The sequence below is a fragment of the Hemiscyllium ocellatum genome, chromosome 14 (genome assembly GCF_020745735.1).
Source record: "Hemiscyllium ocellatum isolate sHemOce1 chromosome 14, sHemOce1.pat.X.cur, whole genome shotgun sequence".
In the NCBI taxonomy this organism is placed as follows: domain Eukaryota; kingdom Metazoa; phylum Chordata; class Chondrichthyes; order Orectolobiformes; family Hemiscylliidae; genus Hemiscyllium; species Hemiscyllium ocellatum.
Window position 1 is genome coordinate 66,487,999 of NC_083414.1, and position 27,658 is coordinate 66,515,656.

General features: G+C 42.5%; 1 protein-coding gene across 2 annotated transcripts in view; it reads left to right on the forward strand.

The window, feature by feature from the left end:
• dag1 (dystroglycan 1) overlaps nt 1-9,606 on the forward strand; it is a 104,629-nt gene extending 95,023 nt beyond the window's left edge. For both annotated transcript variants that reach the window (XM_060835755.1, XM_060835754.1), the window contains one exon: nt 5,436-9,606. In XM_060835755.1, coding sequence (XP_060691738.1) covers nt 5,436-7,832 — 2,397 coding nt within the window. In that variant the 3' untranslated portion in view covers nt 7,833-9,606. The remainder of the gene's footprint in view (nt 1-5,435) is intronic.
• Nucleotides 9,607-27,658: the final 18,052 nt, after the last annotated feature.

Sequence of the window (27,658 nt, forward strand, 5' to 3'; positions counted from 1 at the left end):
TCTGGCCTGGTCCATAACATTGTGTTGTGGATGTCTCAGCACTTCAGAATGTTAGTTTGATGTTTGATAATAGTGGGACTGACCCAGGTAGTGAATCAAGCACCTCACTATTGATAGAGCTATGTTGTTCATCCCTCACTGAAGGCCATATAACTGACAAATTGCAGCATCCGCTTTGTTGAAAGACAGGATAATATTGTTCCGCAATATGCAGGACTGGACAATCCTGCTGGTTGGCAACTGTAAAGAGAAATAACGTGCTGAGGATAAAGAGGAACTAAGTGGATCCAGTAAACTTGAATTTTCTGAAGATATTTCGATAAGGAATCAGATGAAAGGTTATTGTGACGAAGAAAAGCTCATGTTTTACTAAACTAATACCTGGAATGGCTGGGTTGCCTTAAGGAAAAGTTGGGCAGGATAGATGTGTACGTAAGAACTAGGACCGGGAGTAGGCCATCTGGCCCTTTGAGCCTGCTCTGCCATTCAATAGATCCTGGTTGATCTTTTCATGACATCAGCTCCAATTACTTGCCCCCTCACCCATAACCTTTAATTCCTTTACAGTTCAAAAAATTCTTAGTTTTAAAAGCATTCAATGAGGAACCCTCAATGACTACACTGAGCAGGGAATTCCACAGATTCACAACCCTCTGGGTGAAGAAGTACCTTCTCAATTCATCATAAAGCTGCTCCCCCTAATTTTGAGGCTTTGCCTTCTTGTCCTAGTTTCACCTGCCAATGGAAACATCCTCTCTACTTCTGGGTTATGTATTCTCTTCATAATTTTGTTTCTATAACTCGTGCCCCCCTCCCCCTGGCTGTTCTTCTGAATTCCAATGAATACAATCCTACTCTACTCAGTCTCCCCTCAGAAACCAACCCCCTCCACTCCAAAATCAACCAAGTGAACCTCTTCTGCAACCCCTCTAGTGCCAACGCATCCTTTCTCAAGTAAGCAGACCAAAACTGCGCACACTACTCCAGCTGTGGCCTAAACAGCTGCAACATAATCTCCCTGTTTTTAAACTCAATCCCTTTGCCAATGAAGGACAAAATTCCATTTGCCGTTTAATTACCTGTTGCATCTACCGATGGAGTTTGGAAAAATATCTAGATTGAAATGTGCAAAATCTTAAGGGGTTTTGACAAAGTGGATTTGGACGGGATGTTTCCTCCTGGGAAAAATCTAGAACTAGGGATTGCCGATTAAAAATCGGAGATCATTCATGTAAAACAAGACATTTGGATGTTATTTTTGTCTGACTGTCATGAATCTTTGCCTCCACCACCTTCTCAGGAAGAGAGAGAGACGCAAAGTTGATTATTTTTAAGGCAGAGTTAGGCCGATCCTTATGGTGTGGAAAGATGGGCCGTAATGTGGAGTTGAGACTGAAGTTAGATCAGGCATGATCTTATTGAATGATGGGTCAGGCTCGAGGCGCTACATTGTCCCAGTTTATAGATTCATAAAGTGATGCAAAAGCTCCCTCCATTTCTCCCACTTTGCGGAAATTGCAGGTTTTCATTTTATAGCCTCTTTTTCTTTTGGAGAATTCTTGAATGCATCATTTAAAATATCATCATCTGCGTAGTAGCTAATTTCAGGGTTGTCTGTGTGAGTGCGACATCTCGTAATAAACTCCATAGAGCAGTAGATCCAGTCAAGAAGCTTGCTGCCCAGTGTTGATGTACATTGTGTCCTAGAAGGCATTGAAATACCTAATTGAAGCTATGCTATGGAATTTTCTGATGGAGTCTTTGAAAAATGGCTAAATGTTAGACCTCAGCTGCAAATGTGTTGCTGGTCAAAGCACAGCAGGCCAGGCAGCATCTCAGGAATAGAGAATTCGACGTTTCGAGCATAAGCCCTTCATCAACCATTCCTGATGAAGGGCTTATGCTCAACGTCGAATTCTCTATTCCTGAGATGCTGCCTGGCCTGCTGTGCTTTGACCAGCAACACATTTGCAGCTGTGATCTCCAGCATCTGCAGACCTAATTTTTTACTCAAATGTTAGACCTCAGTCCACATGTTGATCATAAAGAAATAAAAAACAGGGCTACAACACAGAAATAACTTTAATCTCTAAAATAGCTTTCAACACCCTTGAGTATCCCAGGTTACAAAACTGGTAATATTGATTTGAGTGTTGATTGAGTGATAAATACCAGAAGTCTCTGGTGACCCCTCTTATTCTTTAAACTAGTGCTATGACAACTTGCCCACTGAATGAGAGTTGACATTCATCTGGAAAAAGTAAGGATTGCAGATGCTGGAGATCGGAGCTGAAAAATGTGTTGCTGGAAAAGCGCAGCAGGTTAGGAGCAGGAGAATCGACGTTTCGGGCATAAGTCTTCATTCCAGAAGAAGGGCTCACGCCCGAAACGTCGATTCTTCTGCTCCTTGGATGCTGTCTGACCTGCTGCGCTTTTCCAGCAACACATTTTTCAGCAGCATTCAACTGGAAAACACCACCACTAACAGTGCCGCACTCCCTCAGTCTCTGCAATGAAGCAACAGATTGGAGTGTTTTCCCTCCGGTCCCTGGAGTGGGACTTGAGCCCACGATCAGCTGACTTTGAAGTGAAAGTGCTATCAGCTAACTTAGAATAATTGGTTATATGCTTGCAGTAGCCAATTGTGCTAAAAAGAAGATATATATATGACCTCACTGCCAGGCTGTTTTATATAGTAATCTTCCTATAATCCGATACCAGGAACACTGACTAGTTCTAGCAGCTTGTTTGGAATTCCAAACAAATTTTAATAATTTAAACAGTCCATACCTTAAATTGTCTTTACCTCAATGATTTTCAATTTCTACAACTGTCAGCTGAACTCAAACCCAAATTATATAGCCAAGCAAACCTGTTTTTTTTTAATGTGGTTTGGCAGCTCCCTCAAGCTTGTGGTCTCTGAGGCAACGACAAAAATCTCTGCCCAAGTTTGGGTTGAATTAAGCTGGTGGTGGGGCATGATTTTGAATGCTACTGGCTTTTAAACATTGTTTTTGTATTGCAATTGAATTAATAGCTACTAGTCCAATACTACATATTATACATCATTTCTATCACTGATTGAATGAAAGGGACAGTGCTTTATATCCTAGTATTCTGGATGAGATAGAGGATGAGATTTCCAGGGTAACAGTTACTGTAGGTAATAACTGATACTGCCTAGCAAGCAAAGAATTGGAAACAAGAAATATATCTGTATTTTTAAAAGGGTAGCAGGTTTGTCCACAGACCCATTCATTAGTCTTACATTTTTAACAGAAAATAATGCAGCATACAGGATGAAGGTCTATACAAAAAAATAGCATAAATAAAAAATATTACAGCATAAGTTTGGAAGAGGAAGATTCTGCTCAATAAAATTTTATTTCATTGAGCATATTATAGTGAAAATATAAAGTTGCTTTTCCATTAGCATCATTAAGCTTTCAAACAACTTTTGGCAAAAGTTCTGCGTGAAAGACTTCTAATTAAGCAAAATGAATTCCATTTTTGATTTTCTAATGACAGAACTGCTCTACAAGCTGCAGGCTCTGACTGAATTGCATTAAATTTCTGGAAAAGGCTGAAAATACTGTAGCAAAAAGGCAGGTTTTACGGTTTGGAGTATCCTATAGATTCAGCTTCTGCTAATCTGTTTCCACAAAGTTGTTTTTTTTTAGTGCAGCCTTGGTTACATGCTGCTATGTTCGAGACTTGAATGCATAATGTGGGGTGACAGTCCATTGCAGCACTGGGAGAGTGTTACAGGTATTATCATCCAGATGAGAGACTGCTTTTATCTGAATTTCTCAGTTGGAGATAAAAGATCCTGTGACATGGCACAATTTTGAAAAGTGGGGAATTCTGTCTCTGGCTCGCTCCTCCCTCTGTCTCAGTTTCCTCTGCTTCCCCCTCAACTTCCCTATCCACCCCTGCACCAAAGATTTTCTTTGTCTCTCTCTCGGCCCCATTTCCCCGGCACAGATCCTATTTGTTACACATCTCTGGCGGAAAGCAGGCTCTAATTATTCAGATTTGTAAATTGAGGCTTTCTGATTGGTGAGGAGCTGTAATAGTTAGGCTGTTGAAACCCATACAAAAATCTTAGGTCAGAAAATGGGAAATTATTGCATGTGAAGTGCCAGCCAAGTTGGGTTTTGAAATATTGACCTGTATCCTACAGGGTACTGCATTTGATAGTTACATTAGAGATGTATATTCAAACTACAGTGAGTTTCAGATGTATTGACAATGCTATAATAAGGACCACAGTTTAAAGTATATTGTTTTTCCTTTTTGAATTGTCAAACATTCATCAAATGAAATTTGATAATAAATGAAAGCACTGTACAATAAGTTTAATGATGTCAGTTAAAATAAATATGACTGAATTGTCATGAGGAAGGTTGGTTAGGAGCATAGGATCACACTCTGTAATTGTCCCTTTCCATGCCATAGCAGCCCTGCAATGTGGAAACAGGCCATTTGGCCCATCAAATCCACACCAACACTCTAAAGACTATTCCACCTAACCCCACCCCTCCTACCCCATATACCTGCATTTCTCATGGCTAATCCACCTAGCCTGCACATCCCTGGACACTACAGGCAATTTAGTATGGCCAGTCCACGTAACCTGCACGTCTTTGGACTGTGGGAGGAACTGGAGCACCCGGAGGAGGGGCGGTGTCAGGGGAAGACTGGGGTATGGGAAGGGCGGTCTTGGGGGAGGTCTGGAGTTGAGCATTACCTGTAGCCTCGCCAATCGGGAAGGCCCAGATAGGGTAATGGCTTTTGTGAGTAATAGTGTGCAGTGTTGTCTTAAAAGAAACTTTTGCTCACTCATGTCAGTTGTCTTATACCAGTTTAAATATGGCGGTGTCTTGGAAGTCGGTGCATTCCTCATTTGCAGTTTTAATTTTGAAGAAAAGTTGATCAGTTTTGAGGATTTTGGTGAATTCTTCTAATTCTGCTGTTGAGTGTAAATGCTAACTACTTAAAACCAAGAACAGAAAGTGTCTTGTTGGAATGACCTCACCATCTGAGAGAGGCATTTGAGAGAGTGTAGTATAGCACTTGAAAATCCATAAAGCAATTCTGAAGGAGCCTTCAAAGGAGTAGGGTTGTGCCCTGGTAGCTGTGAACATTTTTAAATATTTATAAAGCTGGTTTCTGGAATTAATAACATCTGTTGCTTGTTGAGTAAATATCTCCATGGCTGTTCATTGATGCCATAGAAAGCAGTTTGAACCATGTGTCACTAAATGGTGCCTTCTGCCAAATTGGGAGAGTGGGAAAAATGAATCAGGCCTCTTGATTACATCTGTTTGGAACCACGAGAAAGTAATGAATGGGTTTTTATCCCTGTGGGCTGAGATTTGATATGAAAATGCTGTGTGAAAGACAGTAAATCAGTATCTTTCTTCTCTTCCTAGATTACAGAGTCTGGGAAGGAGACACTGCCCTCATGGCTGCACTGGGACCCAGTGAATCATTCACTTCAGGGGCTCCCATTGGACACAGACAGAGGGGTCCATTATATCTCAGCCACTGCCCTGGAGGTGGCTGCCAATGGAAGCTTTGTGCCTTTTGCTGAAGATGTCTTCTCCATTGAAGTTCTTCCAGATGACCCATTAGACAGCGCTCCCCTCACTGTGGCGTCGCAGTTGGTCAATGAGGTTACGCCATCTGTCTGTGGGCCTGAGGAACCCCTCACCATTTTAACTGTGATCCTCGATGCTGACCTCACCAAGATGACAGCCAAGCAACGGATTGGGCTGTTGGAACAAATGCAGAAGTTTGCAGAGGTGGGACTCCATCAAATGAAGCTTGTTCCAGTTGTCAACAACCGTTTGTTCGACATGTCTGCCTTTATGGCTGGACCTGGGAATGCAAAGAAGGTCGTGGAGAACGGGGCTTTGGTGTCCTGGAAGATTGGATGTTTCTTAAATCAGAACAATGTCCCTAATATCAGCAGCGTGGAGATCCCAGCCAAGGAGGGCACCATGTCTGCTCAGCTTGGCTACCCTGTCGTAGGGTGGCACATTGCCAACAAGAAACTACAGGTGACTAAGAGAGTGCGAAGGCAAATAAATCTCACTCCAACGCCTGTCATTGTTGCACTGCCGCCGACAACCGCAGTTAGGGAACCTCCCAGTCATATAGTCCCAACACCAACCTCCCCAATTATTGCACCGACTACAGACCGAGTGGCACCACCAATCAGGAAACCATTGATAAGTAGGCCAGTTAAAACAGTCAGACCAAAAGATACGATCACTCACACGCCCACTTTGGGTCCTGTGCAACCAACCAGGGTGTTGGAAAAGTCAAGTACAACTATCCCTGGCCAGATTGAACCGACTGTGACCAGGCCTGGTTATGTTGAGCCCACTGCTGTGCTGCCTCCTCACACGACTAAGAAACCACGGGTTACCACTTTGAAACCACAAGTTACGACTCCAACGACAGTTACCACCAGCACTGGTAAGCCAAAGGGACAAACCAAGGCCCCACGGGTCACAAGCAAGCCATCCACCAAGCTGCGTACCACCTCACCACCCACCAGGCGTACGACCAGCCCTGTCCATGCCACCAAGCCCTTCCGGCCGCCTGTTGGTGATAATCAGCCACCCAAGCTTACAAACCACATTGACCGTGTGGACTCGTGGGTGGGAACTTACTTCGAGGTGAAGATCCCATCTGACACTTTCTATGACGATGAGGATGGCACCACTGACAAGCTGCAGCTGACCCTCAAGCTCAGGGAGCAGCAGGCACTGCCCGAGAACTCATGGGTCAAGTTCAATGGCACCAGCCAGCTGCTATACGGCTTGCCTAACACCGGGCACGAAGGCAAGCACGAGTACTTCATGCATGCTGCTGACAAGGGTGGCCTGACGGCTGTGGATGCTTTTGAGGTCCATGTGCATAGCCGGCCTCACAATGGCAAGTCGAGCGCCAAATTTGCTGCCCGGTTTCACGGAGATCACATGAAGGTGGCCAACGACGTCAACAAAAAAATCCAGCTGATCAAGAAGCTGGCCTATGCATTTGGCGACCGTAACAGCAGCACCATTACCCTGCACAGCATCTCGAAGGGCTCCATTGTGGTCGAATGGACTAACAACACGCTGCCCCTCGAGCCCTGTCCTAAGGAGCAGATTCAGTCCTTGAGCAGGCGCATTGCAGACGATGATGGCAAGCCTAACCAGGTCTTCACGGCAACCATGGAGCCGGAGTTCTCCCCCATCAATGTGTCTGTCACGGGCACAGGCAGCTGCAAGAATATCCAGTTTGTGCCAGCAGTTCCGTTCTCTGAGCCTCCCATCCAGCCCACCGTGTTGGTGGCTGCTGGTGAAGGGCCATCCAGGACCAGCAACGATGACGTTTACTTGCACACTGTCATCCCGGCAGTGGTGGTGGCTGCCATTCTGCTCATTGCGGGCATCATCGCCATGATCTGCTACCGCAAGAAGCGGAAAGGGAAGCTCACCATCGAGGACCAAGCCACCTTCATCAAGAAAGGTGTTCCTATCATTTTTGCAGATGAACTCGATGACTCCAAGCCCCCTCCTTCGTCCAGCGTCCCGCTCATCCTTCAGGAGGAGAAGCCCCCTCTTCCTCCTCCGGAGTATCCCAGCCAGTCCAGCCACGAGGCCATCCCCTTGGGCCAGGATCTGATTGGTGAATACACTCCTCTGAGAGAGGAGGATCCCAATGCACCACCCTACCAGCCCCCACCACCCTTCACAGCGCCAATGGAAGGTAAAGGCTGCCGTCCAAAGAACATGACCCCGTACAGATCCCCACCACCTTATGTCCCCCCCTAATACTTGAAGGAGCCTGGAAGCCCCATGCCCCTACCCCACCCCCCTTTCCACACCAGTGCTGTCTGTAGGGAATGGAAGCCTGCCATCATTTTTAATTTTCTGAGCACTGGGTTTGTCGGTTTGGAAGTAAATAATGCTGATGTTTCACTGCAGCCCTTCGCGCTGCTGTTCACCTCCCTGAATTGACGGGACGGTCTCCCAGTCAGCATTGTTACTTTGATCGTTTCTGTACATTGTTATCGCAGGCTTCAGAACATTTGTTTTAAAATGCTAAAGAGACCACGGGCAGCACTGGGGGGATGTTTGATACGGTTTGCCTTTAACACTAATTGTACTGTTTTCTATTCACGTGTCTAGCAACGGAAGTATAACAAAACAGTAGCCTAATGTAAACGTCAGAGACTGTACTGAAATCGGTTTGTTTTACATTTAATCCACTGTACCTAAACTTATACTTCTAGTTTTGGCCATGTTAATTATTTTGAGGTAGAACTTTTCTCTGCTCTGGCTTTTGGGACACCTTGTCAACTTTCATTTTGCTTGTTATCATTTCTTGCTGTCTGGCCTCCTTCACTGGTTCGCTAACTACATTTCCTTTAAGGTCACTGGTTCTTTCATGTTGTCCGGTGCATCACTGGACTGTGAGATGGTGCTGCACATCTCTCTCACCTCACGTGCTGTCTCTTCATGCTCACGTTTGGCATTCTGTCCACCTCAGCTGCCTCTCCTCTGCCTTGCACGTTTTTTAACTTTCTGGGTTCTCTGTTTCTTCCCTTTGCCTTGTGCATCCCATTTCTTGCTCTCTCATACACCCTTTCCCCCTCTAATTTGTGCGGTTAATATAAAGTTACTTGCCTGTTGGGTCCTGCTCCTCCCATTTCAGCTTGCCTGCCGACGTACAGGGGTCTTATGGTAGATTATATTCTAGTCAGCCAGAAATGATTAAAATAAAAAATTCAATCTAATTTTTTTACTAAATTTTTGATACAGCCTCAATCCTTTTATTAAAAGCATACTGCAATTTGTAAACGCTTGGCTTGTTAGGAATTGTTGAAATGAAATTGGGTTTGACTTTTTCTTTTTTTTTCAGTTCTTCACAACCCCCCCCCCCTTCACTCTCTCTCTCTCTCCTTTCTTTCTCTCTGTCCCCCTCTTTCTTTCTTTCTCTCCTTTTTTCTCTCTCTTTCTCTCTTTTCCTTTCTTTCTTTCTTCCTTTTTTCCTCTCTCTCGCTCTCGCTCTCGCTCTCTCTCTCTCTCTGCTCTTTTCCCTCTCGCTCTCACGCACTCTCTCCCCCTCCCTCTCTCATAGATCACCTTAAACTTTAGTTTAGAGGGGTTTTTAAGAAAATTTTACTGCTTTTATTTTTAAAAATGATTATTCTCACAGGATATCACGTAGGTGTGATGTCTGCCGCACACTTTACTGGACTGAACCACAAAGAGATGGTATTTGGAACTTGGGACTCGCAAAAAACCATTGCAATAAACGTGTGCTGTGCTAGCATGGGTGGTCAAGCTCTAGAGCTGGCTTAATGCACACGCCATGGGATCTTGAAGCCATAATAGAACATGGCGCACATACCCCATGTGCGCTTCGATCTGCAATGGCCAGGAGAGAACTGATTCATCTATCACCACGGTGATTGGCAGGCAAATCAAAACAGAATAATGCATTATTAGCGATTTTACTTTTTACAGTTATTAGTAAACATTTTATTTATGCCACTAGGCACTGTATGTTGGAAGTCTTGTATTAAAATGTGTTTTCACCAAACTGATTTTTGTTTTCTTGTAATTTTTGACTTGTGTCATGTGCATGTTCATAATCATATGTTATGTGGTGTTGGGCAATTCATATGCGAGGCATTGGCATTCCCCTCTTGAGGAATTGAATGTAGCCAAGACGGTAGAAAATTTTCTTCTGTACTAAGCCACTGTGCTGCTTATTATCACTATCAGTTGGAGGTAGAGCAAGACTGCAGCAGACAGGTTGTTTAAACAACACACTACAGAAATACATACATGAACTACAGCAAACAAGACTCATCACTAATATATAAATCAGGAGATTGCTGTAGTAAGAAAACAAGCAGGGATACATGACCAGAAATGCACAGTGAGTGGAGACTAGATTCCCCATATGCTTACAAGTCAATGCCAGTGTGATCGCTAGGTGTAATCAATGGAAATTATCTAATCACTTTGATCCTGGCTGAGACATTAACATATATAGTCATGTTATATCAGATGGGATCCAAGGTCAAATAAATATATTGGACATATCAACTGGTGTGAAATGCACAGCAATGCCATACATTTCGACATGCTCATCCAATGAAAGCTTTTTTGGGGTATAATGCAAATATCCCACCTTATTAAAGCAAATACATTGACTGGCACACACCACACTGATTTGGAGAAAAGCCAAAAATATTTTCCCCCATTTGTCATTGCCTGTGAATTTATCATATGATCATGAGTGGTATATCCCTATCAGGACCTTTTTATGTGTATCTGTGAATGATTTTTAAATTTCTTTTTACCTTCCTAATTTTTAACCATTTTCCAAACATTTTCATATTTCCTGTTACCCTTTAATGTATGCTTAATGTGCAATTTTTTTTTATAGTTGCTATGTTACCCTTCTTTCTTTCTTCAGCTGTAGTCTGCCATTATTACTGGGATTAATGCTGGGTTAGGATAGGGATTGTCATAGAATCCCTACAGTGTAGAAACAGGCCATTTGGCCCAACAGGTCCCCACCGACCCTCCAAAGAGTATCCAACCCAGACCTACCCTATCTCTGTAACTCTAAATTTCCCATAGCCAATCCACCTCACCATCACATCTTTGTACTGTGGGAGGATACTCAAGCAGATGAAGGGAGAATGTGCAAACTCCACACAGACAGTTGCCCAAGGGTGGAATCAAGCCCAGGTGCCTAGTGCTTGAGGCAGCAGGGCTTGATTCCACTGAGCCACCGTGCTGAATGTGATGCTCTTCAGGGGGTCGATGTGGATGCTAATGGCCTACTTCCACACTGTGTGGATTCCATGATTACTAGCTAATTTTATCTTGCTTTCACAAAGTTCCCATGGACTCATGATTTCTGTTTTAAATGGTGTTTCATTACTGTTCTGTTCCTGTTGTTGACACCAGCCTCCTCCTTGTCTATCTTGGATTCCAGCATCTAAATTTTCTTTTGTCTCTAACTGTTCTGTTTCTTTTGTCTGTAATTATGCTAATCTATTTTCCCTGGCACATCTGCTTTTTCTATTCTTCTTTTCTTGATCGTTGTCTTATATCTGCTTTATGACTTTAAACTTTATTCTGTTGTGATCAATATTGTCTGGATGTTTCCCAGTGATTACTACTAATCTGCTCTGGCTCATTTGCCACTACGAGATTTGTCATTGCTCTCTCTCAAATAAGGAAATGTCCTGCGTGTACTAGTTTAAAAAAAACTCTTCTTCAGCCCTGCCTGAGATGCCAGATCCAAAGTTGAACAAAGTACTCCAGCTCGTCTCTGCTCAGCTGCAGAACAGTGTCCATACCTTTTTCCTGCCGCATTAGTAATTTGTTTAGTACCTATGTACCATCTATTAGTAATTTCTTAATTTTTAGAGAAAGTGGTCAGAAGTTAAAATCAGTATTTCAAAAAATTGCTTTGTTTGGAGGGGGATTCAATGTATCGCCTCAATTTCCCCACACTAAGCTCCATCTGATGGTTTGTACACTCAATTAGTCTATGTTGCTTTCCATTTTTTTTTTGCTCCCATTTAGCTATTTTCTGGAACACCTTAAATAAGGAATGTCCATAAACCTGGATACAATTTGCCTTATTTTATAGTGTAAAGTAGTGCCATACTCTGACCAGTTCTGCTGCTTAATTGGAAACACGTTTTCCACTGCCATCACAAATTCATATATTGTTCAAAATAAGGACATAATGTGGAACTTTTTCCACATGGGTTTTGGTTTCTTCATGTAACCTCTTCATGTAACCTGTTCCACTTAACAGTCAATCTAATTCTGCATGCAATAAATCAGAAGATGGACCAGTGTATGAATAAAATATGGGTTGAGTTATTTAAATGAAATAAACATCACTTAAAGTCATAGAGATGTACAGCATGGAAACAGACCCTTGGGTCCAACCTGTCCATGCCGATGAAATCTCCCAACCCAATCTAGCCCCACCTGCCAGCACCCGGCCCATATCCCTCCAAACCCTTCCCAGTCATATACCCATCCAAATGCCTTTTAAACATTGCAATTGTACCAGCCTCCACCACTTCCTCTGGCAGCTCATTCCATACTCGTACCACCCTCTGTGTGAAAAAGTTGCCCCTTAGGTCTCTTTTATATCTTTCCCCTCTCACCCTAAACCTATGCCCTCTAGTTCTGGACTGGCTGACCCCAGGGAAAAGACATTGTCTATTTACCCTATTCATGCCCCTCATAATTTTGTAAATCTCAATAAGGTCACCCCTCAGCCTCTGACCCTTCAGGGAAAACAGCCCCAGCCTGTTCAGCCTCTCTCAATAGCTCAAATCCTCCAACCCTGGCAACATCCTTGAAAGGATTCAGAAAAGATTTACAAGTTTCACAACATCTTTCCGATAGGAAGGAGACCAGAATTGCATGCAATATTCCAACAGTGGCCTAACCAATGTCCTGTACAGCCGCAACATGACCTCCCAACTCCTGTACTCAATACTCCGACCAATAAAGGAAAGCATACCAAACACCGCCTTCACTATCCTATCTACCTGTGACTCCACTTTCAAGGAGCTATGTACCTGCACTCCAAGGTCTCTTTGTTCAGCAACACTCCCTTAGACCTTACCATTAAGTGTATAAATCCTGCTAAGATTTGCTTTCCCAAAATGCAGCACCTCTCATTTGTCTGAATTAAACTCCATCTGCCACTTCTCAACCCATTGGCCCATCTGGTCCAGATCCTGTTATAATCTGAGGTGACTTTTGCTGTCCACTACACCACCAATTTTGCTGTCATCTGCAAACTAACTTACTGTACCTCTTTTGCTCTCATCCAAATCATTTATGTAAATGACAAAGTAGAGGACCCAGCACCGATCTTTGTGGCACTCCACTGGTCACAGGTCTCCAGTCTGAAAAACAACCCTCTACCAGTACCCTCTGTCTCTACTTTTGAGCCAGTTGTGTACCTAAATGGCTGGTTCTCCCTGTATTCCGTGAGATCTAACCTTGCTAATCAGTCTCCCATGGGGAACCTTGTCAAAAGCCTTACTGAAATCCATATAGATCACATCTACTGCTCTGCCCTCATCAATCCTCTTTGGTACTACTTAAAAAAAACTCAAGATTGTGAGACATGATTTTCCCCACACAAAGCCATGTTGACTATCTTGAATCAGTCCTTGCCTTTCCAAATACATGCACATCCTGTCCCTCAGGATTCCCTCCAACAACTTGCCCACCACTGAGGTCAGGCTCACCGGTCTATAGTTCCCTGGCTGCTCCTAACTGCCCTTCTTAAACAATGGCCAACTTCCAATCTTCGCACCTCACCTGTGACTACTGATACAAATATTCAGCAAGAGGCCCAGCAATCACCTCTCTAGCTTCCCACAGAGTTCTCGGGTACACCTGATCAGGTCCTGGAGATTTATCCACCTTTACGCATTTCAAGACATCCAGCACTTCCTCCTCTGTAATATTTACATTTTGCAAGATATCGCCATCTATTTCCCTACATGTTCTTTTCCACAGTAAATACTGATGCAAAATACTCCTTTAGTATCTCCCCCATTTTCTGTGGCTCCACACAAAGGCAGCCTTGCTGATCTTTGAGGGACCCTATTCTCTCCCTAGTTACCCTTTTGTCCTTAATGTATTTGTAAAATCCTTTGGATTATCCTTAATTCTATTTGCCAAAGCTATCTCAAGTCCCCTTTTTGCCCTTATTTCCCTCAAGTTTACTCCTACTTCCTTTATACTCTTCAAAGGATTCACTCAATCTATCCTGTCTATACTTGACATATGTTTCCTTCTTTTTCTTAACCAAACCCTCAATTTCTTTAGTTATCCAGCATTCCTTATACCTACCAGCCTTTCTTTTCACCCTAACAGGAATATACTTTCTCTGGATTCTTGTTATCTCATTCCTGAAGGCTTCTCATTTTCCAGCCGTCCTCTTACCTGTGAACATCTGCCCCCAATCAGCTTTTGAAAGTTATTGCCTAATACCATGAAAATTGGTCTTTCTCCAATTTAGAACTTCAACTTTTAGATCTGGTCTATCCTTTTCCATCAGTATTTTAAATCTAATAGAATTATGGTCGCTGGCCCCAAAGTGCTCCCCCACTGACACCTCAGTCACCTGCCCTGCCTTATTTCCCAAGAATAGGTCAAGTTTTGCACCTTCTCTAGTAGGTGCATCCACATACTGAATCAGAAAATTGTCTTGTATGCACTTAACAAATTTCTCTCCATCTAAACCTTAAACATTATGGCAGTCCCAGTCTGTTTGGAAAGTTAAAATCCCTGACCAGAACCACCCTATTATTCTTAGATGGCTGATATCTTACAAGTTTGTTTCTCAATTTCCCCCTTGACTATTAGGGGTCTATAATACAATCCCAATAAGGTGATCATCCCTTTCTTTTTTCTCAGTTCCACCCAAATAACTTCCCTGGATGTATTTCCGGGAATATCCTCCCTCAGCACAGCTGTAATGCTATCCCTGATCAAAAACGCCACTCCCCCTCCTCTCTTGCCTCCCTTTCTATCCTTCCTGTAGCATTTGTATCCTGGAACATTAAGCTGCCAGTCCTGCCCGTCCCTGAGCCACTATTCTATTATTGCTATGATATCCCAGTCCCATGTTCCTAACCATGCCCTGAGTTCATCTGTCTTCCCTGTTAGGCCACTTGCATTGAAATAATGCAGTTTAGTTTATTAGTCCTACCTTGTCCCTGATTGACTCACTTCTGTTCTCAGCTGTACCCATCTCTGATTGATCTCTTTTCTCATTATCTCCCTGGGTCCCACCCCCCACCTTACTAGTTTAAATCCTCCCAAGCAGTTTTAGCAAATTTCCCTACCAGTATATTAGTCCCCTTCCAATTTAGATGCAATCTGTCCTCCTTGTACAAGTCACTTCTACCCCAAAAGAAATTCCAATGATCCAAAAATGTGAATCTTCCCATACACCAGCTCCTCAGCCATGCATTCATCTGCTCTGTCCTTCTGTCCTACCCTTACTAGCTTGTAGCACTGGAGTAATCCAGATATTACTACTCTGGAGGACCTCCTTTTTAAATTTCTGCCTAATTCTCTGTATTCTCCCTTCAGAATCTCAAAACTTTTCCCTTCCTATGTCGTTGGTTCCAATGTGGACAATGACCTGTTACTGGCCCCTCTCGCCCGTGAGAAAATTCTATACCCTTTCTGAGACATCCTTGATCCTGGCACCAGGGAAGCAACACACCATTCTGCTTTTTCGTTGCTGGCCACAGAAATGTCTGTCTGTACCTCGGACTAGAGAATCCCCTAACGCAATTGATCTTTTGGAAGCCAACGTACCCCTCGTTGCATTAGAGCCAGTCTCAATACCAGAAACTTGGCTGTTCATGCTACGTTCCCCTGAGAATCCATCACCCCTTACATTTTCCAAAACAGCATACCTGTTTGAAATGGGTACATCCACAAAAGACTCCTGCACTAGCTGCCTACCTCTCTTACCTTTCCTGGAGTTAACCCATCTATGTGACTGTATCTGACACTTTTCCCCCCTTCCTATAACTGCCATCCATCACATATTGTTGCTGTTGCAAAGTCCTCATTGCTTCTAACTGTGAATCCAACTGATCCATTCGATCTGATAAGATTTGCAACTAACAGCATTTATGGCAGATATAGTCGGCAGTAACCCTTAAACTATCTTTAAACTCCCACGTCTGACAACAAGTAAGTATCACTTTACTAAAGGCCATTTTTGCTCCTTCACAATCTACATGCCCAGAAAATAACACCGTCTTGTTCTTCTACAAATACTGCCCCAGGTTAAATTAATAGTTATGGCTCATATTTTAAGTTTAATCAAGAGACATATCTCCAAAACCAAGAAAGAACCAACTCTACTCACTACTGCAAACTTTCTGTAGGCCATACTTAAAACAACGATGAACTTATCTGCTTCTGTTCTGTGAACTTCGCCCAACAATTTTTCCAAGATCAGTTGTGAATTTCAATGTTTGTTAATTTTCCCAGATGGACTCCGATGTCCAGCGATAATTGAATTCAAAGGCAGTGTCAGTTTCTTTCTCTCTCTCTCTCTTCTGCACTGACCACACCATGTGCTTTCTTTGTCTGTTCTTCTCCCTGTTAAAACTGCTGTTGTATTGACTTTTTTTTTCCCCCCAAAATTCCAAAACAATGCAACAGCATATAAAACAGTAATTGCTGCTCCCGGAATTCGAGGAAATTACCTCCAGCACATAAAATACCTTAAAAAAGAAGCAGCTGTTACAGCCAGAAATTTTTCCCTCCATCTTGGCTTACTCCGAATCCATTTATTGCATGTTTGGAGACTTTTTACATTAAGCTTGATCACAGAATAGCAAACAAAGTATGATGTCCTGGTATTTCTGAGGGTCCCCATACATAATAGACTGTAGATACATTTGTCCTGCTCATGCTCCAAACAGTCATAGCTGGTGAATGCGCTAAGGTTGCTCTCTGCCTTGACTGATGCAATATTTCTTCCCCTAATATAAAGGGGCTGGGAAATAACAGCCATTTGAAGCCCATGAGCATGTGTGCTACAAAAATAAGTCACACCTGGAGACGGTTGAGTAAGTAAAGACGAAATAGTGTTTTTTTTTAAAAAAAACCCACCAGGACTACGGGCCTTACGAGGCTGAAGTAGGGTTATCGAGTCTGCTCCACCATTCAATAAGGTCATATCTGATCTGATAATCGTCAATTCCTTTTTCCTGCATTTTCCATATAGACTTATCATCCTCAACACTTGTCTTCCTAATTTTGTCATCTACAAGCTTGACAATTGTAAATTTGTTTTCCTCATCAAAGTCATAAATATACATATTGTAAATCATTGTGACCCCAGCACTGATCCCTGCGACATTCACTAGTTACAGGATGCCATCCTGAAAATGCACCATCTCTGTCACCTATTAGCCAATCCTCTATGTATGACAATATACTACCTCCAACACACTGAGCTCTTATTAGCTAACCTAATGTGTTATACCTTATCAAACACCTGAGAATCCTAATGTATAGCATCAGCTTCTATCTGCTTATGACATCCTGTAAGAATTCTGATAAATTTGACAGGAATGAATTGTCCTCCAATGAGCCATGCTGACTGCTTGACCATATTAGCTCAGTGTTAAATTAACTCAGCAGATGTTTATGTTTCAAAATTCAAAAGATCTAAAGTAATCTAGGACAGAGTTTTATTCAAAAAGAAACAAATAATTTTATGGACTTTAGGAATAGGTTGAGGTCTAATAGCTTTGAAGTGAAGGTGAATTCATAAAAAATGCATGGTGTGATTGATGATTATGGGCTGCAGAACAAATAGCCATGTGAGAATATACATCTGAAATGGGCAGTAATAAGCTGTTGATGGCCCCTTCAATTTGTTCTGCTATTCAATTAAATTGTGACTGATTAGTTTGTGCTTCATATTCCATGATGCCGTCTAACCTTGTTCAGCTTTGGTTCCCTTGCCTAACAAAAATGCCTTCACCTTTGCTTTAAAGATATTAATTGACCCTGCTCCCTCTGCCTTCTGAGGTACCTTCTGAAACGGCACTATCCTCTGAAAGAAGCAAAGTCTCAGTTCGAAAAGGATGGCCACTAAATTTGAAAAAGTGTCTTTGATTCTGAACCTATCAGCATGAGGAAACATTTCAACATCCATCTTCTCAACACCATTCGGAATCTACTGCACTTCAATCAAGTCACCTCTTACTCTTCTAAACTTCAGAGTAAACAAGCCCAGCCTATCCAACCTTTCCTTCACTCATTCCACATGTCAATCGAATAAAGTTCCTCTGAACGATCTCCAACACGTTCACATCCTCCTTTAAATAAGGGGACCAAAACTGCACATAGTATTTGAGTTGTGGTCTTACCAATGCCCTGTATAACTAAAGTATAACACACTTTGCTTTATATTAATTTCCTCTTACATTAAAGGACAGCATCCCATTAGCCGCCTTGGTGATTTATAACTCCGTGCTAGCATTTTATAAATTGAGCACTGCAACACTAAGTTCCTTCTACACCTTAGAATTTCAACCATTTGCCATTTAAGAAATGCGGCCTTTTCATGTTTGCCGTCAATAACCTTTTGTGTGGCACCTTGTCAAGTGCTGTCTGGATATCCAAGTACAGTATATCAACCCCTCTCTATCCACAGCATCTTACTCCTTCAAAAGTGACTCATAAATTGGTTAAACTTGATTTTCTTTTCACAAAACTCTGCTGACTCTTCCTGATTACCTATTATGTTACCTAATATATTTCTAAGTGCCCAGGGATGATGTCTCTGATGCTAATTTCTAATCCCTTCCCCATGACAGATGTCAAGTTAAATGGCTGATAGTTTCCTGTTTTCTGCCTCCTTCCTTTCTTGAATACAGGTTAATTTTTGCTGCTTTACAGTCTCATGGAACCGTTTTTGAATCTGGGTTTTAGAAATGAACATCAATTTATCTGCTATCTCGTTAGCAATCTCTTTTAAGACCCTAGGATGAAGTCCATCTGGACCCAGAGACTTGTCGATCTGCAGTTCCATCAATTTGATCAATACCACTTTCCCCATGATTGTAATTTCGCCAAGTTCCTCTCTCCCTTCCACCTCCTGGTTACAGTCTTACTGAGTTGTTTCTCACATTCTCTTCAGTGAAGACAGAAGAAAAATATTTGTTCATTTGATCCACTATTTCCTTATTATCCATGACTATCTCTCCATTGTCACTCTCTAGGGGATGAAGACTTGATTAGTTTACTTTTAAAATACCAGCAGAAGCTCTTGCTGGTACGTTCTACATTCCTGGGTAGCTTCCTCGCAAATTATAATTCCCTCTGATTAACCTTTTAGTCAGTCTCTATATTCTGACCAAACATCTGACCTGCCACTTGTCATTGCACAGCTTTAAGTTCCAATGCTTGACCTAATTTCATGAGATAACTGCAAATGATGGGTCATCCTTTTAGAACTTTACTTTGTAATACTAACATAGGCTTATGACACGGTGACTATAGCCAAATCCTGCTGAAAACAGGCAGCATTAGAGTCTTATCATTCTTGAATACAAGCCATTCAGGAAAGAAAGGGAAGGAAAATAAGTCAGTGAAATAGTGATTTTGATTAAGAATATTAGAATGTTAGCAAGTAAAAAGCTTTAAAAAGTCAAAGATGAATAAGTTTAGTTGGTTTAGGTCAAAGGAGGAAAAGAGCAGCATGAACTATGACGATTGAGGGAGACAGGAGGGACTGTATTCAGGAAAGCTTTCTTGATCAGTACGTTCACTTTCTAATGAGAAAAGAAGCATTGCTAAATTTGATCTGGTGGAATAACATGGGTCAAGTAGAGATTGACGCAGTGGGGAACATCTCAGGAATAAACATCGTTGCAACTTAATGTCTAAGGTACAGAGAAGAATGAGCAGAAATTCTTCCACATCACTTACTTTAATTTTACCAACCCCTCATTTTGAGGTTAAGCCCTCTAATTATAGACTCTCCCACCAGGGAAACAACCCTTCCTATCTATTCTGTCATGTCTCCTAAGAATCGTATACGGTTCAATAAAGGCCCAACTTAAGCAACCTCTCCACATAAGAGTCCATCCACACCAAGTATCAGCCTAGTGAACCTTCTGCCTCCAATGCCAGTACATGTTGCCTTAGATAAGGGACGCAAAAATTGGTCCACAATATTCCAGCTGCAGTCTGACCAGTGCCTTGTAGAGTTGTAGCAAAACCTCCCCACTTTAGTACTCTGTTCTTTCAAAATAAAGGCCAACATTCCATTTGCCTTCTCTATTATCCACTGAAACTGGAAGCTAGCTTTTTGTGATTCATAAACGAGGACTTCCAAATCCCTCTAATGTCGCTTTCTGCAGTGTTTTTTCCCATTTGACTAATTTTTAGCTCCTCTGTTCTTCCTACCAAAGTGCATACCTTATATTTCCACAAATTATGTCCCATCTGCCAAATTTTTGCCCATTCACTTGTCTGTATCTCTCTGTTTAGGTGTAGAGAATGCTGGATGATGAGAGCAATTGAGGCTTTGATCAAGAAAAAGAAGGAAGCATTTGTCAGTATAAATAGCAGAGATCAAGTGAATCCTTAGAAGAGTATAAAGGCAGTAGGAGTACACTTAAGAGGGAAATCAGGAAGTCAAAAAGGGGACATGAGATAGCTTTGGCAAATAGGGTTAAGGAGAATCCAAAGAGTTTTTATAAATACATTAAGGACAAAAGGGTAACGAAGGAGAGAATAAGGCCCCTTAAAGATCAACAAGGCAGCCTTTGTGTGGAACCACAGGTGATAGGGGAGATACTAAATGAGTATTTTGTATCCATGTTTACCATGGAGAAGGATGTGAAAGACAGAATGTGGGGAAATAGATGGTGACATCTTGAAAAATGTCCAGATTACAGAGGAGGAAGTGCTGGATGCCTTGAAATGCATAAAAGTGGATAAATCCCCAGGACCTGATCAGGTCTACCCTAGAACTCTGTGAGAAGCTGGGGTCCTTGCTAGGATATTTGCATCATCAATAGTCACAGGTGAAAGACTAGGGGTTGGCTAACTTGGTACCACTGTTTCAGAAGGTAGTAAGGAAAAGCCAGGGAACTACAGACTGGTGAGTCTGACGTTGGTGGTGGTAAAATTGTTGGAGGGAATCCTGAGGGACAGGATTTACATGATTGGGGATACTCAATATGACTTTGTGTGTGGGAAATCACGTCTCATTAACTTGACTGAGCTTTTTGAAGAAGTAACGAAGAGGATTGATGAGGGCAGAGTGGTGGAAGTGATCTATTTGGACTTCAGTAAGGCATTTGACAAGGTTCCTCATGGGGGACACTGGTTAGCAAGGTTACATGGAATACAGGGAAAAGTTTTGGAAACGTGCTGAAGTTACAGAATTGTTGTCATGGGTGGCTTCAACTTCCCTAATATTGATTGGAACCTCCTTAGTGCACATAGTATTGATGGAGCAGACTTTGTCAGGTGTGTCCAGGAAGGATTCCTGACTCAACATGTCGATAGACGGACTGGAGGGGAGGCCATATTGGATTTGGTGCTCGGCAACAACCAGGTCAGGTGTCAGATCTCTTGGTGGGAGAGCATTTCAGTAGCAGTGATCACAACTCTTTGACCTTTACTATAGTCATGGAGAGGAATAGGAGCAGACAGTATAGGAAAGTATTTAGTTGGGCGAGGGAGAATTACAATGCTATTAGACAGGAATTGTGGAGCATAAATTGGGAGCACATGTTATCAAGGAAATACATGACAGAAATGTAGAGGTTGTTTAGGGAGCACTTGCTGCAAGTGCTGGATAGGTTTGTCCCACTGAGGCAAGGAAGGGATGGTAGGGTGAAGGAACCTTGGATTGCAAAAGATGTGGAACATCTAGTCAAGAGGAAGAAGGAAGCTTACTTAAGGTTGAGGAAACAAGGATCAGACAGGGCTTTAGAGGGTTACAAGGTAGCCAAAAAGGAACTGAAAAATGGACTCAGGAGAGGTAGAAGGGGGCATGAAAAAACCTTGCCAGGTAGGATTAAGGAAAATCCCAAGGCTTTCTACACTTACGTGAGGAACAAGAGGATGGCCAGAGTGAGGGTAGGGCCAATCAGGGGGAGTGGAGGGAACTTGTGCCGGGAGTCGGAGGAGTTAGAGGAGGTCCTTAATGAATACTTTGCTTCAGTATTCACTAGTGAGAGGGATCCTGTTGTTTGTGAGGACAGTGTGAAACAGGCTGATATGCTCAAATATGTTGATGTTAAGAAAAAGGATGTGCTGGAAATTTTGAAAATCATGAGGAATGTTAAGATCCCTGGGCCAGATGGTACATACCCAAGATTACTACAGGAAGCAAGGGAAGAGATTTCTGCGCCTTTGCGTCTTCACTGTCCACTGGAGTAGTACCAGATGATTGGAGGGTGGCAAATGTTATTCCCTTGTTCAAGGAAGGGAATAGAGATAATCCTGGGAATTACAGACCAGTCAGTCTTACATTGGTGGAGGGCAAATTATTGGAGAGGATTTTGAGAGACAGGATTTGTGACTATTTGGAAGAGCATAGCTTGATTAGAGATACTTTGTGAGGGGTAGGTCATGTCTCACAAGCCTTGCTGAATTCTTTGAGGATGTGACAAAACACATTGATGAAGGTAGAGCAGTGGATGTAGTGGACATGGATTTTAGCAAGGCTAAGGTTCCTCATGGTAGGCTCATTCAGAACTTAAGGAAGCATAGGATACTGGGAAATTTGTCTATCTGAATACAGAATTGGCTGGCCCAAAGAAGACAGAGGGTGGTGGTAAATGGAAATTATTCAGCCAGGAATTCAGTGACCAGTCGCGTAGAGATCTGTTCTGGGACCTTTGCTCTTTGTGATTTTTATAAATGACTTGGATGAGGAAGTGGAAGGGTGGGTTAGTAAGTTTGCCGATGACACAAAGGTTGGTGGAGTTGTGTACAGTGTGGAGGGCTGTTATAAGTTGCAACAGGACATTGACGGGACGCAGAGGTGAGCTGGGATGTGGCAGATGGAGTTCAACCTGAAAAAGTGTGAAGTGATTCATTTTGGAAGGTCAAATGTGAATGCAGATTACAGGGTTTAAGGCAGAGTTCCTGGCAGTGTGGAGGAACAGAGGGATCTTGGGGTCCACGACCATAGATCCCTCAAAGTTGCCACTCAAGTTGATAGGATTGTTAAGAAGGCTTTCATGAGCAGGGAGATTGAGTTTAAGAGTCACAAAGTTATACTGTAGCTCTATAAAGCCCTGTTTAGACCGCACTGGGAATATTGTGTTCCGTTCTGGTCATCTCATTATAAGAAGGATGTGGAAGCTTTAGAGAGGGTGCAAAGGAGATTTACTGGCATGCTACTTGGATTAAAGGGTTTGTCTTATGAAGAAGGGCTGAGGGAGCTAAGGCTTTTTTCATTGGAGCAAAGAAGGATGAGAGGTGATTTGATAGAGATGCACAAGATGATGAGAGGCATAGATAGAGTGGATAGCCAAGACATTTTTCCCAGGGGGGGAAATGGTTATCATGGGCAGAAGGGCCATAATTTTAGTGTGATTGGAGGAAGGTTTATGGGAGATGTCAGAGGTAGTTCTCTACACAGAGAGTGGTGGGTGCGTGGAGTGCACTACCAGCAGCGGTAGTAGAGTCAGATACATTAGGGACATCTAAGCGACTCTTGAATAGGCACGTGGGTGAGTGTAAAATGTTGGGTATGCAGGTTAGTTTGATCTTAGAGTAGGATAAAAGATTGGCACAAAATTGAGGGATGAAGATCCTGTACTATGCTGTACTGTTCTATGTTCTGTGTTCTATATTCTGACTAGCCATTTGGATACAGAACTGGCTTAGAGGTAGAAGACAAGATGGTGGCAGTGGAGGGTTGCTTTTCAGACTGGACACCTGTGACCAGTGATATGCCACAAGGATCGGTGCTGGGTCCACTGCTTTTCATCATTGGATGAATTGGAGGTGTAGTGGACAGTGAAGAAGGTTACCTGAGAGAACAACGGGATCTTGATCAGAAGGACCAATGGATTGAGGAGTGGCAGGTGAAGTTTAATTTAGATAAATGCTAGATGCTGCATTTTGGAAAGGCAAATCAGGACAGGACTTATGCACTTAACGATAAAGTCCTAGGGAGTGTTGCTGAACAAACGGACATTGGAGTACAGGTTCATAGTTCTTGAAAGTGAAGTACCAGGTAGATTGGATAGTGAAGAAGGCATTAATTGCAATAAAGGCTTTCCTTTATTGGTCAGATCATTGAGTATAGGAGTTGGGAGGTCATGATGTGTCTTCACGGGACATTGGTTAGGCCACTTTTGGAATACTGTGTGCAATTCTGGTCTGTTTCCTATCGGAAGGCTATTGTGAACTTGAAAGGCTTCAGAAAAGATTTACAAGGATGTTGCCATGGCTGGAGGATTTGAGCTTTAGGGAGAAGCTGAATAGGCTGGGCTATTTTCTCTGGAGCATCGGAGGCTGAGGGGTGACCTTATAGAGGTTTACAAAATTATGAGGGACATGGATAGGGTAAGTAGACAGTGTCTTTTCCCTGGGGTAGGGGAGTCCAGAACTAGAGGGCTTAGGTTTAGGGTGAGAGGGGAAAGATTTAAAAGGTTCCTGAGGGGCAACATTTTCACACAGAAGGTGGTGCATGTTTGGAATGAGGTGCCGGGGAAGTGGTGGAGGCTGATACAATTACAACATGTAAAAGGCTTCTGGATGGGTATATGAATAGGAAGCGTTTAGAGGGATATGGACCAAAGTGTTGGTAAATGGGACTAGATTGGATTGGGATATCTGGTCAGCATGGAAGGGTTGGACTGAAGGGTCTGTTTTCATGCTGTACATCTCTACAACTCTACAGATGCTTTGTGTTATCCTCACTACTTGTCTTCTCGCCCATTTTCTGAGCCATCTGCAAACTTGTTTATAATCTATTCACTTTTCTCATCCAGGTCATGAATATATATTATAAATAATTGTGCTCCTAGCACTGACCACTGTGACATTCCACCAGTTACAGGTTGCCATCCTGAAAATGACCCCCTTATCCCAAATCTCTGTCTTCTATGAGATAGCCAATCCTCTGACCCTACGAATATAGTCCGTCCAACAACACGCTCCTACCTTAGTGACTTAATGTGTAGTACCTTATCAAACATCTTCTGAAAGGCTGAGTATACTACATCCACTGTCTTCCCCGTATATGTCCTGTTTGATATAGTGGGCAGCACGGTGGCACAGTGGTTAGCACTGCTGCCTCACAGCGCCTGAAGACCCGGGTTCAATTCCCAACTCAGGCGACTGACTGTGTGGAGTTTGCACGTTCTCCCCGTGTCTGCGTGGGTTTCCTCCGGGTGCTCCGGTTTCCTCCCACAGTCCAAAGATGTGTGGGTCAGGTGAATTGGCCATGCTAAATTGCCCGTAGTGTTAGGTAAGGGGTAATGTAGGGGTATGGGTGGGTTTCGCTTCGGCGGGTCGGTGTGGACTTGTTGGGCCGAAGGGCCTGTTTCCACACTGTAAGTCTAATCTAATCTAATCCTCAAAGAATGCTGGTGTCAGCTTGATAACACAAGGGCCAATCTGGCTGAACACAACATGTGTAGAGACAAGACATAAAAGGGCTTGAGGGGCAAGTTGACGCTATCACAGTAGATTGTAAACTAGCTTAAAAGGCGTATCCAAATTTTTTTATAAGCACATGAATCATTTTATAAAACGTAATCAAAGTGGTGTTGGGTCCTTTTGATAACCAAACTGAAGACCTCCCAGCAAAGCTAGGGAGCAGGCAAATGTACTAATTGGGTATTTTGTATCACTGACATTTTGGAAAAAAATGTGGTTAACATGGAGGTCACTGGATGAGGTAAAAGGAAATTTTCCTCTAAATTGGAGATGCCATGCATAACTAATACCCCGAGAAATCTGCACGTAGGACTCTTTCCTAATTCCGTTATCTGATTTTGGATTTTGAAGGTAGTTTTCTTTCCCCTCTTGAGATTATGGCGCCACAGATTTATGTCTTCAACAGACAGTACATTATTTTGCCTCTTGCATCGTTTAATTCCACATTTAATTATTTCCATTACATGCATGGATATTGTATTTTATTTTGTTTGTTTTCACTTCAAATTAGTACTTTTTAAGGATGATTGAGCCCTATTTTCTAACTAACATGACCTGGAAGGTATTTTCTATTCAATGTAAATTGGATTTAGACATTCTAATAGTATAGATAGTTATTAGTTTTTTTTGCTAGATGTATGTAATAGTTTGTGTGTTGCATGTTATAATATGCTATTATAAGCCTCATTACCCACTGTATCGCCCTGCAGTCTTTGACATATTTGATCATGTCATTTGCCTAGAACCTCTATTATTTCACCTCTGTGTAGGACTGCATCCACTTCCATTCTCACCTACTGTATACAGTTGTAGCCCAAATCAGCTTCACTTCCCATTCCTAATCAGTTACTTCTGGAGCCTGCCTTGCTTCCCTTCCACTTTTTAAAAATAATCTATATGCTGCCTCTCAGTGACACTATTTGACACTCCCCAACCCTCCCACACAATTCGTTCCGACCTCTTGATTCCTGACTGCTGACTGGACATCCAGTTTTGGATAAGCAAAATTTCCTCCATTAAAATATTGGGAACAGTGAATGTATCACTATGGTACCAGCCACAAAGACTCTGTTCCCTGGGCATCGAATAAGTCCTGTCCCTTGGCAACTGACTGTGCCTGAACCAGAATGTTCAGGTCCTTTATCTTTACACTATTCCAATTCCGACCCTCTTGCGATCCCTGATTTTCATTACTCCAACACTGGTGCCTTCAAGTGCCCAGCCTTGAATCTATAGAATACCCTCCCTAAACCTCTGTTTTCTTCTGTAAGTAATTCTTAAACTTGTCTCTTTGTCCATGCTGTGGTTCAGCTGTCCTAATACTCTGTTCTAGCTCCATGCTATATTTTACTAATTGTGCTTCTGCGACATGCCCTGGATGATGGCAGTAGATATTAGTTAAATACAAATTGTTCATGTAGTTCCCCTTGAGTTCACGCTGGGCCATACCGCATGAGATCCCGACTCCAAGCAGTTCCAGTACATGGTGGCTGGATTTTCAGCTCTGTCTCTAGGTTGACATCCAACAAGGTACTCAGCCTGCAAATGGAGATTCACCACCTCATCGACAAGGATGTGAGAATCTATAAAATCATCCACGATACAGGATTCCCACTGAGTAATGATTATAATGACGGTTACAAACATGGAAAGGAACTGTTGGACTTAATCCCTCGATGACATCCATGGGAAGAATGCAAAGATACAAGAAGTATTTCATGATGTTTCTCTTGTCTTTCCCATGTTGGAGTGATCACTTTTATTTTGGATCTGCTAAGATTAAATTATTCTCACTCGGGTGGGTCACATGAATAAATACCACCAAAATAATATTGGACCAGTACAGTTTGAATATGTCAATTTCACATGACTAACACTGATGAGAAAAATTGGTATCTAACCCTGTGCTGTATCTGTCCTAAAAGTGTTTGATGGGGTCAGTGTTGAGGAAGCCTTATGTTCTTAGACTCATAGAGATTGAAACCGATCCTTTGGTCCAACTTATCCATGCCGACCAGACATCCTAAATTAATCTAGTCCCATTTGCCAGCACTCAGCCCAAACCCCTCTAAACCTTTCCTCTTCTTAAACCCATCCAAATGCAGGGAGTTTTACTCTGAATCTCACCCTGTGCTGTCCCTATCCTAGGCTCAGATCAGTGGAGAGGAAGGTTTACCCCATAATCTAACACAAAGCCTGGAGTGCTTTGTGTTGGTGCCAGAAGTAGAAACTAGGTTTGTGCATCATCTGTGCTATTTCTCATCCTCATGAACACACAATTTTATCATCAAAAAGGACAGGGAAAAGCAACATTCAATGGGCAAGATGACCTGTTTACGCAATAATCTAAGATTTCAAAAGTATGCAGTTTGTAAAAGGCTTCAGACCGTCCCAAAGCA